At 39.9% G+C, this 12,107-nt stretch overlaps 2 protein-coding genes across 3 annotated transcripts in view; one reads left to right on the top strand and one right to left on the bottom strand.

Annotated features, from left to right (window-relative positions):
* TM7SF3 (transmembrane 7 superfamily member 3) overlaps positions 1–373 on the bottom strand; it is a 29,268-nt gene extending 28,895 nt beyond the window's left edge. Inside the window, exon 1 of the mRNA XM_054591309.1 lies at positions 116–373. Within this exon, the coding sequence (XP_054447284.1) occupies positions 116–206 (91 nt within the window). The 5' untranslated portion in view covers positions 207–373. The remainder of the gene's footprint in view (positions 1–115) is intronic.
* Positions 374–5,867: 5,494 nt separating this feature from the next.
* MED21 (mediator complex subunit 21) lies at positions 5,868–11,425 on the top strand. 2 transcript variants are annotated; one of them, XM_054590898.1, is made up of 4 exons: positions 5,869–5,957; positions 9,447–9,561; positions 10,321–10,421; positions 10,962–11,425. In XM_054590898.1, the coding sequence occupies exons 1-4, from the start codon at positions 5,916–5,918 to the stop codon at positions 11,136–11,138; spliced, it is 435 nt and encodes a 144-aa protein (XP_054446873.1). In that variant the 5' UTR covers positions 5,869–5,915; the 3' UTR covers positions 11,139–11,425. The 2 variants fall into 2 exon arrangements, with proteins under 2 accessions (XP_054446874.1, XP_054446873.1); XM_054590899.1 differs by lacking the exon at positions 10,962–11,425 and having other exon boundaries at positions 5,868–5,957; positions 10,308–10,372.
* The last annotated feature ends 682 nt before the right edge of the window (positions 11,426–12,107 follow it).

The raw sequence follows: 12,107 nt of genomic DNA, 5'->3' as shown, positions 1-12,107 counted from the left end.
CGGTTCTGAACTCTGAACCTCTTTTGCCAGGCGGACAGACCCTGATACGGATTTCGGCCGTGCAAGAAATGCAAAAGCAACTTGGGTTGCAGAAGTAAGGTGCCCCCAATCTTACCCACGCTGGAGTTCCCGACGATCTCGGCTCCACCAGCCACCCCGGGTTGCGACGCCAACGCTGCCAGCGCCATCAGCCGAAGGAGTTCCATAGCTGCCCGGGCCCGGCGGAGCCAACGCCAGGGACGGAGAGCGGCGCGGTCAGGGCCGCGCAGCCGAGCCCTCGCTACCCCGGGGCGCTCGCGCTCCCGCTCGCGTTCGCGCTCGGCGCCATCGCCCGCCAAGTGCTCGCGCCGCACACCCGCCAGATCCGCAGTGCTGGCCAGCAACCCCCGCCGCACTCCCCTGCCTCACCGAGAGTTCTCTCTCCCCGCAATTGCCGCCTGCCTCCCGGTACCGCGCTTCCACTCCGCCCCGCCCCTTTTACGTCACCGCCCCGCCCCCTCCACAGCGCTCTGCGGGGGGCGACAGAGGGGCGTTTCCAAGCGGCGCGCGCCCCCTCGTGGCGCAAGGTGGGCTCTCAGCAGGCGGCGTTTGGGGATCCCCACGCTCAGGGCGGAGGAGACCCCGGAAGCTGTGTGTGTAACCTGTACTTCTCCCTTTTTTCATCATTCCCATTTACGAAAACCACCGTTAAAGTAAAAATAACTCTGTTGCGCCTAAATAACTCTAGACTCCTGTTTCCGAGTTTAACGGTCAGTTGCAAAAAGAAAATAAAAAGGAGAAATCTAGTGGTGGAAACGCAAGAATGAATGATCGTTTTTCCGTAGCACTTGCCCTAGGGCCGCAGTCCGAGGTTGGCATGAAAATGCGGGAGTAATGTTGTTTCTGCACGGTCGCTGCGCTGGTGGTGAGCACCATTGTTTTTTTAATTTTTATTTTAAGGTATCGTTTTCTCTAAGCAAAATATCCTCGAAGACTCAAGACCTTACTCTGAACTTCCTCTCTCGTCTCTCCTACCTGAGTGTGCTGCTGTTTGAAGGACAGTAGTCCATGTGACAGGTGTCTCCATGAGATGATTGTGGAATTAGACTGACAAACTAAAAGGTATTTGGGGAAGAGTGCTCTGCTTTTCTTGTCCTGCTTCTTAAATTTTTAATTTATATATTTTAATGAACTATCTTGAAAATTACATACAGTATCCAGTTAATCCACTATTAAGCTAAAAATCTACGGAAATCACCATATGTTAACAGGCACAACTCTTCCTGGTCTCCTATCTGATACAAATTTTCACACCTTTGGTAACACTGTCCATTCCTATGATGTTTATTAACTCTCCCATATGCCCCTCATTCCTGTCACTCTCAGTAGATGAAATACCAAGAAGGTAACACAAGCAATTATGATAAGAGTAGCATTTGAATCAGCGATGGGATTATTCAATAAAGTGTGTTCTGATACTGGAGAGTATTAAAATTCCCACACCATCAAAATGCAATCCCAAAGTAATAAATAAAACTGTAACAGCTACAAGTATGTCTCTTTTATGTAAAACAACTGATCTTAGAATGGTTTTTGTTTTTTTTTAATTTTAAGAATTGGGCCCTAGCTGGTGTGACTCAGTGGATTGAGTGCCAGCCTGTGAACTGAAAGATTGTCGGTTCGATTCCCAGTCAGGGCACATGTCTGGGTTGCTGGCCAGGTCCCCAGTTGGGGGCATACAAGAGGCAACAGATACATGTATCTCTTGCACATTGATGTTTCTCTCCCTTTCTTTCTCCCTCTCTTCCCTTCTCTTTAAAAGTAAATAAATAAAATCTTTAAAATTTTTTGTTAGAACAAAAATCAGTTGGAATCTGGCAGTGTCAAACCAGAAGTGATTAGGAGGGTTCAGGGAGGATTTTGTAAACAAAAAAGCAAAGAAGGAAACCATAAAAGATTGGTAGGTCTGGCTATTTAAAATGTTAAATTTTGTCCTGGCTGGCGTGGTTCAGTTGGTCAGAATGTTATCCTGCAACTGAAAGGCTGTGGGTTGGATTCCTGGGAAAAGAACATACCTAAGTTGCTGATTTGATCCCTGGTCCAGGCATGTATTATCCCTGGTCCAGGTGAATACAAGAGGCAACCAATCGGTGCTTCTCTCTCCAATCCATGATTCTCTCTCTCCCTTCCTCACTCTCTGAAAGCAATGAAAAAATGTCCTCAGGTGAGGACTAAGTCAATGAATAAATATCATGAAAGTTAAAAAACCTAAACAGTATGAAAAGTCAAGCTGATGACAAAAAATGAAAATTAGCAAAGAACAGAAATAGGGAATTGCACACACAAACAAAAAAAGAAATATAAATGGCTAACAAAAACATGAAAAAGTTCAAACTCACTAGTAACAAAAAATCAAGAAACTAACTTTAAATATCTTAAAAGAGTAAGAACATGAGTGTAGATGAAAGAGCTGAGAAGTAGACATCCTAAGATAGGACTGGCTGGGGGTGTAACTTGAAACGACTTGTTATAGTATAATCTATGTCATAGCTTTGGAATAATTCCACTTTTAGATTTAAGTATGTAATATGTACAAAAATTAGATAGATGTATAAAATTAGTGTACAAAACTGTTCATCAAGATGTTATTTGCAATAGAAAAAAACTAAAACAACATAAATGCCCAACGATAAGGAATTAAATAACCTGTGATACACACACATAATAAAATACTGTGTAGCCCTCCAAAAATCATGTTTTAAAGAGAACTGATTGTGAGGTGTTTATGAAAAGGCAAGTTACAAAGCAATAAATATTCAGTGTATAAGCCTTATTTTGTTTTCTTTTAAATATGCATTCATGTTTATATTCATAGAAAGAAAGCTTGAAAAAAGTATCAAAATGTTTCAAATCATAAAGGTGATTGGATGAAGAATGATTTTCTTTGCACATGTCTGCTCTGTGTAAAAAATTTACTTTGAACATTGCTTTTGAATAAGAAAATATAATTTTTGAGAAGATATGTATGTTTTTTAAGGTTTTCTTATAAAAGCATTCAGGGTAACAGTCCATTTTCCCAAGTATGACGCATAATGTTTTCATGATACAGCTTCTGTCCACCTCTCCAGGTTCTTGCTGCAACTAAACTCAAACTCTTCTATGCTGGCCACACTGAATTAATTTCGGTTCCCTGAACTAACCTCATTCTCTGCGCTCCATACCTTTGCATAGCTGTTCCCCATGCCTGCAGAGGACAGCTGATGACAGACATATCAATAATAATAAGAGGGTCTCATTATCTCGGTTCTGAAAGACTGTGACAGCTTAGGAAGATGATTGCCTGGGGCCCCTTGCTCCTGTGAACTCCCGGGGAACTGGAGCAAATGGGCTTGTTATTCCTGTGAATTGAAAGGAAACACAAAAACTGACAAGATTCCCCAATCTAAGATATAGATAACTGGGGCCTTAAGGTCTGCTTAAGGTTTAGGGAAGGGAGGGAGGGAGGGAGAGAGGGAGGGAGGGAGGAAAACTGAAGATATCTTGGATAGAGATAAGAGCAGGGATTCAGGGGAAAGGCAGGAAAAGACTGGTGTGAAACTTGCCCATTTAGCCTATTCCACTCTAATGTCACCTTCACTCTGTATTTTTAAACTGATGTTCTTCTTGTGGGCAGCAACATACATTACTTTGACAGTTTTTATTCAATAAATTTAGTAACTATTATATGGAAATCATTATATTAGGAAATTCATTCATTCAGTCCAAAATATGCATTCAGAAGTTTCTGTGTGCCAGGCTAAAAGCTTGGTGCTAGGTATTGGAAATATGGAAACAGTTAAAATCTGTTACCTGCTCCCAAGCATCTCATGGTGCTCAGTGAATTTGAGTAACGTATGAATAGTTACACTTCGGTATGCCAAGTACAATAACAGATGTATAAAGACAATTGTGGTATAGATTGGGGGCAATTAACTAGAGTTTCAGGAAAAGTTTTATTAAAAAGGAGATATTTAAAATAAAGTTTGAAAGCTGAGTGATCAATAAAGGAACGAAATGGAGGTATGGATGGAAGTGTAGGCATTTCATATGGAAGAGAGAATTAGATGTGTCTTATAGAGCATGCAGAGAAGTGTGAAACAGCAGAACATGTTTAAGGAATTGCAAGCAGTCTAAGTAAATAAGCAAATAATAAAAGCAAATGTTTATTTTTAGTATTTCAGCCAAGATGACAGTGAATCTTGAAAACCAGTTAGATATGGCTAGACATCAACCTGAGGTCTCTGCGGCACTACTAAAAACCTGTACAGAAGATAATGAATGACACAACAAAATCTGTGTTGTAACATGAAATGGCTCTTCTACCCTAGGCAACCCAGTTCTCTTCAATCAGGTTACAAAACTTAGTATTCTCTTTCAGTGGGTTTTGTCATTCATCCATCTGTATCCAACCAGTCACAAATCCATGTTAATTTTCTTTCAAAAATAGCCTATCTTTTTTGTATCAGGGTCAAGATCTAGCTGAGGAGAAGCAGAAATGGGGCTTCCTAGGTAGGGTTGGGGTAAATCAAGAAGGTAAACTCCCCATGGATAGTTTCCCTCGCCTTCATCCTAATCCAGGAGGGTAATCAGGGATAATCTGACTGAGAAAGAGAGTGTGTGAGTCTGTGTGGAGTCCACAAATCCGTCATTGGCTGATGCCAGGCAACTTTCTTTCCCACTATTTCCAGGCTAACTTTCCTTAATACCAAGTTTATACTATCACTCTTCAGACTTACACTCTCAATAGATCCCAACTCTTAGTCTAAATTGCATAGCTTATCTTTTAAAAAACAACCCGCACTTCCTGTGCTTGTCTCTTATTTTCCAGGAAACTCTTTTCCGACTACACGTGGTAAAACCTCCACTCTCCTCTCCACTAACCCACACACTGTCACACAAACAAGAGACGGTTATTAGCTGCCTACACTCACATCTTATCTCTTAACTCCAAATGCTCTCCTCACCTTTGCCCACAGAGACCTTCCTTCTCCGTACACTTCCAACACAGGCAATACAGCTCAGTTTAGTCCTTAATTGTTTGGGTCAGCTTCCCAGCACACCCACACTCAGAATTAAAGCATGCACCCAGTCTCCACTTGGATAAAGCCCTTCGCACCCAAAAGCAACAGAGGGAACATCCTAACCTAGCCCTTCCTGATTGCCTGGTGATTTTTAGTTTTTATTTGTTGAGGTTAAAGTTGGTATCTTGACTCCCAAGTATTCTTGAGTTCCTTGATGTGTATGTTTTGTGGTCCAAATAGAAAGCAAAAGCAATGTAACATAAATATTTAAATAGATGGTTAAAAAAATGAATACATAGCTCTGACCCTTATGCCTCAGTTTGTTGAGCATCGGTAGGCAAAGCAAAAGGCTGCCTGTTCGATGCCCAGTCAGGGCACAGGCCTGGGTTGAGGGCCTTGTCCCCCGTTGGGGGCAAGAGGCAACCGATCAATGATTCTCTCACACATCCATGTTCTCCTCCTTTCTTTTTCTCTTCCTTCCCCTCTCTCTAAAAATAAATAAAATCTTTTAAAAAATGAACACATAAATGGTTGGGGGAAATTAACGTTTAAAAACCACAGAACTTAATCTCCGTAAAGCGTTTGATACCTAGAAGCCTGGAATACAGTATAGTATATAGTTCCAAAAGCGGGTGGACCCCAGACAGTCCCCAAGTTATTCAGAACAGGCTCAGCGAAGACTTTTCTCAGGTGGAGCTAGTCTTAGTCTTAGCAAATGAAGTCTCAGTAAAGTCCTACCTCTCTTTGTGGGCGTGTAGTTGCGCTTGACTCCACCCCTTCCAAGAACGGAGCCCTGTGATTGGCCAAAACGTGTTTTAGAATTGCCCAGTCCTGTACTAGCAGCTGCTTTAGGGACCTTTTGCTTACGGGAGAAACATGGCGGACCGGCTCACGCAGCTGCAGGACGCCGTGAACTCGGTGAGCAAATTCACTCGATTAGTCTCTGTCTTCCTTTTTCCTGAGGTAACGCGAGGGAGGAAAAAGGGATCGAGAGACGAAACCCGGAAGTGGAGAGCAGACAGAAACAGAGCTTGAGCAAAAAGCGGTCGGGGCGACAGAGGCGTCGCGGCGTCTTCGGTGGTTTGAGGCCGGCGGCCGGGCGGTGCGGACAACTGCAGGAGGGAGCAGCCTCGTTCCGCTGGGAAGGGAGGCTCCCTCTCCTCGGCGTCTTAGGCTTCACGGACCTGACCTGTTCTCGGGGAACAGTTTTATTTCGTCAGTGTTGCTTAGACGATCTTCTCTGGTTTTGGAGGAGGGGAGAAGCAGCAGAAGCTGCTTTTCCCCTTTATCAATTTTAACTCGCGAGGGAGAACCTGTGCTTTTGATGTCTTTGTCATTAGACGTTAGCCGAGAGGATCCTTCGCCAAAACTTTCCTGTCGGGGCGAGAGTGATGATGGATGAGAAGTTTTGTTTCATCTTAGTTGATACCTATAGGTTCAGGGTCTCGTTTCATCTCCTGGCCACGCCCCAGCATAAATCAGTGTGGGGAGAACTGACATCTTTATGGTAGTGAATTTTCTAATCCTCGCGTATTTCCATTTATTTAAGTCTTCTTTAATACCTCCCCAAAGGCCTACTTCCTATTAAAGGGCATGCCTTATAAATAGCTCCCCCCACCTTTTACTTTGATCTTCTGATTATTTCTGCCGTGATGCCTAAGGGGAAAGTATATGCAAACCATGGGATTCCTGTACTTACTACCATTACGAGTTAAATAGTTTTTTTAGTGGTAGTTATAGTTCTCAACGTCATTCTATTTATGATTTGATGTCCCAGGTAAGATGCGTATAGAGAAAATATGTGAACTGGAAAATCTATGTATCTGGTCTCTTGCCAGTTTTTTCACACTGGATGCTAGTAAGTTGACATTCCTGTTATTGCATCAATTTTTGTACACTTGAAGTGTCGATCTACTTGTGGAAACTGATCTGCTCAGTGTATGTATAAATAAGACCTTTTAAGGCTGAGAGGGCCAGCCCCTAAATATTGATGAATTCACCAAGATAAATTCTACCTTGTGGTGACTTTCCTGGGCTGCCAGGTAACCTCCCTCAGGAAGATACTCCTTTGAGGTTTTACAAAATCCAATTTTAATGATGCTGCTGGATAGAAATGTTATTTTAGGGAAAGGCTGCATATTCATACCTGTCTTGTAGCCAGAAAGAGAGTAGAAACAAAGTGAATATGGCCTTAACTCTGGGGTAGGCATGCTGGTTATTGGATTTGGGGGATAAGCCTCTAGGTTTACTATTTTGAGTGCCCACTGTGTATATAAGCACTACCTAGTCATGTTTACAGAGGTACTCCTTAAGGAGTTTTCAGGCTGATTAGAAAGATGTCATATACTCGAGAGACATTTAAATAATGCAAGAGCAGTATGTGGTTAAGGAATAACCACATAAGGAGTTCTAATGAACCAAGTGTTTTGAGCTGTAATTGCTGAAGTTGGAATACAGAGCGATAGGAACTAAAGCAAAGGGAATCGTCTTAGCATTTATCTGAAGTGTAATTATTTATAAAATTATTAAAGTATTTATTTTTAGTAATGGGCTTTACATAGGTATATGTTTATCAAAAGTGTTAAGTATATTATTTTTAAAAATTTATTCATAATCCCACCAAGATAACATTTGTTTTACCCTCTGAGAACTATTGAAGGGCAGAAGCTGTCTGGGTCACTACATTCCTATAATGTTTATACATATATAGTGCATGTCATAAAATTTATTTTCGATAAATATTTATTGAATACATGGATCTTGAGAGCTTTTGAAGGACAAACCAGATGCCACTGTGGTGAATATTTTTTGCTGTACTGTGAGAATGTCCCTAATTTAAAAATAAAATATCTTCTCAAGTTACTCGAACCAGAATTAGAATTCACATTTGTACAGCTTCTGAGCATTTATTAAAAGTAGTGTATTCAGGAATTAATTTACCACTAATCAGATATATACCAAGAAGCAGTAGAAAATGATTAAGTAGGGTTGACTTAGATTATCGAAAGCTTTGAAACAGCCTGAAGAATTGTAGAATTATCTTGGAGAACATGCTGGGTGAGCTAAAAATTTTTGAACAGGGTAAAATAACATAGTGAACGAGAAACAGTAAGGAGGCTATTGTAAAAATTCTGATGTGAGATAACTGGCAGAACTAGCATAGCAGCAGTGATGTTAGAAAAGGGAAAGGTTTGTAGTATTAGCAGGATGTAAGATGAAAGGAAAGAGTCTGAAGTTGTAGTGGTTGACTAGGAGAAACTCAATACAAATTAGATGTTAAAGGAATCAGTTGACTTTGAGTTCTGTCATGCAAATAACGGCAGAGAGGTTTAGTGGAAATGCTTATTCACTGATTGGAAATAAGGAATTGAGATTTGAGAGGTCAGAACTATTGATAGAAGTTCATGGGGAGGCTAGGAGTGTAAGTTTGGAGCTGGTATGAAATTAGCACTTTTAAAAAATATATTGTTGATTATGCTATTACAGTCATCCCACCTTTTCTTTTCCCCCATTGCCCCTCTCTGCCCAGTACCCCCATTCCCTCCAGCAACACCTGCCCCCCGCCCCGTTCCCCCTTACTCTTGTCCTTGGGTCGTGCTTGTAAGTAAGTTCTTTGGCTTCTCCGTTTCCTATACTATTCTTAGCATCCCCCTGTCTATTTTGTACCTACCAATTTATGCTTTTTAATCCGTCCACCAATTCTCCCCCTCCCCCCTCCCAGCTGATAATCCTCCAAATGATCTACAAATCTATGATTCTGTTTCTGTTCTGATTGTTTGCTTAGTTTGTTCTTTAGATTCAGTTATTGATAGTTGTGAATTTGTTGCCATTGGAATTAGTATTCTAAATCTTCAAAAGTGCTTAAGAAATACGTTTAGAGCACCAGGAGTTTGCAAATTCGAGTCATGAAGAAAAACATTTCTAAATACTTACTGTGCTTTTTCCCACTATTTCTTTAGATTTGTAACTACCCTGGTCTCAGAAAAGGGATCAATACTTTGTACATGAGTCGCACAGGCTTTATTTATCCTCGAGCCTTACTTAGATATTTGCCAGGCAAATTTGCTTTCTCCCGCTACTACCCCCAAAAGTCCTTATTTGTGCTTGCAACCTGCATTGACCTGTATTTCTCTTACCATTCTGTTAACTTCGGAAGAAAAGAAAGATTATTTTGTATTTCTTTTCAACTGTTTCGAGCAGATTGCTACCAGACCTGATTTCTTTAAGCATGATTAAAACTTTTAATCACTGTTAATAACTGGCTAATTTTATACAAAAATTACTTTTTTCTGTTTTATTCCCTTGCTCAGAGATCATCATTATAGAAACTTATTGTAGCCATTACCAATAAAATCCTTAAATTCGGTAAGTCCTTTCTAACTTTGACATGTTTTCTTTGGCCTCAAGCTGGCAGATCAGTTTTGCAATGCCATCGGGGTGCTGCAGCAGTGTGGCCCTCCGGCCTCGTTTAGTAATATTCAGACGACAATTAACAAAGACCAGCCAGCTAATCCTACAGAAGGTAAGTAGATTTTCTTAGCTTCTCTTAGTTTGACTCTCATATTACTTGTGATTTTTTTAAATTAGATTTAATGAGAAATTCATCTTAGTTTTGGCTTTCTAAAAATGTTATTGTTGTTTGAGAATATCACAGCATAACTTTTCGTAATTCTGTTTATGTCAAATAACCGATTGTTACTCCTTTGGAGGAAAATTTGTATGCATTTAACTGAATTTTACTTCTTGGACTTCAATAAGGAAGGCATCCCACTTACAGATTTTTTTTAAAGGGAATTTTATAACTTATTCTTAAAACAGATTTTATTTATTTATTTTTAGAGAGAGCAGAAGGGAAGGAGAAAGACAGGGAGAGAAACATCAATGTGTGGTTGCCTCTTGAGCACCCCCTACTGGGGTCCTGGCCCACAACCCAGGCAATGCCCTGACGGGGAATTGATCCGGTGACCCTTTGGTTCACAGGCTGGCACTCTGTCCACTGAGCCACACGAGCCAGGGCCGTTTACAGATTTCTTTATTCAAACGACCACCATATTGTCCTAGTAAGTGATACATGTTATGGCTCCTTCCCAATTTGAGTTAATATCAAGGGTAATTCTCAAAAGTCTCAGTAGGATTGATGTGTCAAAGTTACACTTCAATCATTAAAAGTCTAGTATAGAAAGAGTTATATAAAGTTTTCTGGTTTAATTAACTTTATGTTTCATTTATGTTTCTGAAAACTTGCGCTCTAATATCCTAAATTAGTAGTATCTTTCTCTAGAATACGCCCAGCTTTTTGCAGCACTGATTGCACGAACAGCAAAAGACATTGATGTTTTGATAGATTCCTTGCCAAGTGAAGAATCTACAGCTGCTTTACAGGTAAAAATCTCTCTTCCTTTGTGTACTTTGCTAATAGGGAATTTTGAATTAAAGGAGATAGATTTACCATTTGTTATAACATTTACAGTTTAAGATTAAATTTTAAAATGGGAGTTTCATTCATTGTGAATTAGTGTACTCTGTTAAAGACTGTGCTGAATTTGTATATATAGCTGTCCACTTTTGAGTTATAAGGACACTTGCTATTTTTCTCCTTTTGGCTCTTTACTGAGCAGAGAATGAGAGGAGGACGGCATTGTGGATGTGGAGTGGAATAATAGTGTCCAGAAGCAGTGTTGGAGGGAGTCACATATAGACATCCCAGATCTCTAATGAAAATTCTTTTTTTTAAATAATTTATACAGGGGAAGCTTTTAATAGTTCCCTGATTTTAGAATATATTTGCTACTGAAAGATCTATCACAGTGGTTGCATAGTCCTCCAGATTTAAAGTAAATGTTGCTGCAGTTTCTTCTCAGCTGTTACTAATCTCCAGGTTTTCCATTTCTCAAAAGACTTTTAAATTTGTGTTTTATAAAGGCTGCTAGCTTGTATAAGCTAGAAGAAGAAAACCATGAAGCTGCTACATGTCTGGAAGATGTTGTTTATCGAGGGGACATGCTTCTGGAAAAGATACAAAGTGCACTTGCTGACATTGCACAGTCACAGCTGAAGACAAGAAGTGGTACACATAGCCAGTCTCTTCCAGACTCATAGTGCCCATTACACCATGTGGCTGAGAAAAGTACTATTTCAGTGCTGTCAAGAATTCTGCATCAGATTTAGATGTAAGCCTTATCAGCCGTTACAGAAACATTAAGCACTATATAACACGTTATCTTTTTAGCTATTTTTAATAATCTTCTATTTTCACTCTTGATAAATTAGCTTGTAAAATTGTGATTGAACCAGCTTTAAATCATCATTGTAACATCATTTTTTATTATCTGAATGAAATTGAGGCAGCTATTGCATTAATGGTTATAATATAATTAAATGTACTATAAAATTCTATTGTGACATAACCTCAGTCTCTACTTTTGTCATATTTCTACAGTCATTTTACAAATAAAAAATATCTCTCAAATCAGATGAGAGGTGGTGAGTACAGAGATATGGGACATTCAACTTAGGCTGGTGTCCTGCTGCTTTAGCGGTAACGTTGTAGAAATTTGGAGCTTGAGCAAGGAAAGTTTCTGAAACCCTGTTGCTTTTAAGAAACAGAGTATTAGTGTGGTTGGACAAGAGATTAGGTCACTTTTATGGACACTTTCCTCTTTTTTCCAGAACTTTATATCCATTTTAGTTCATCGCCATACTTTTTTCTACTAAGAAATCCTCATCTCTGTCAATGGAATTTCCATGCTATTGTGAGAATTTTTCTTCATTCCAAACTATTTTTTCCCTATAACTTTTCACCTGCTTCTTTTCATTCTTCCCCTTAGTTTCAGTAGTGAAGTATGTTTCCCGGGTCATCTATTCCTTCTCATTCTTTTTATTTATCTAAATGTTCTGTCTTCTAATCTTGTTAACTTCTCAACCTCAATTGCTACATTGTAATCTAAGCAGAACATACTTCCACTACATCAGTTACTTCAGTAAGATTTTCTCTATTGATTTGTTATTGGTTTGTTATTGCTAGCACTTAAGTCAGCATTATCAGGTAGGCTTACTCATCCGGCTCTC

This window comes from Pteronotus mesoamericanus, unplaced genomic scaffold (genome assembly GCF_021234165.1).
Source record: "Pteronotus mesoamericanus isolate MK-2021 breed Mesoamerican mustached bat unplaced genomic scaffold, CSHL_Meso_final scaffold_21, whole genome shotgun sequence".
In the NCBI taxonomy this organism is placed as follows: Eukaryota; Metazoa; Chordata; class Mammalia; order Chiroptera; family Mormoopidae; genus Pteronotus; species Pteronotus mesoamericanus.
Note: the sequence above shows the minus strand (reverse complement) of the source record. Positions and strands in the feature narration are given on the sequence as shown.

What these genes read in the sequence shown, in the direction of transcription:
- MED21 (XM_054590898.1), top strand. Translation starts at nt 5,916, where the DNA reads ATGGCGGACCGGCTCACGCAGCTGCAGGACGCCGTGAACTCG. An exon ending in TGCAGGACGCCGTGAACTCG is followed by an intron (nt 5,958 to 9,446) that starts GTGAGCAAATTC and finishes TTTGGCCTCAAG; the next exon opens with CTGGCAGATCAGTTTTGCAA. An exon ending in GCCAGCTAATCCTACAGAAG is followed by an intron (nt 9,562 to 10,320) that starts GTAAGTAGATTT and finishes ATCTTTCTCTAG; the next exon opens with AATACGCCCAGCTTTTTGCA.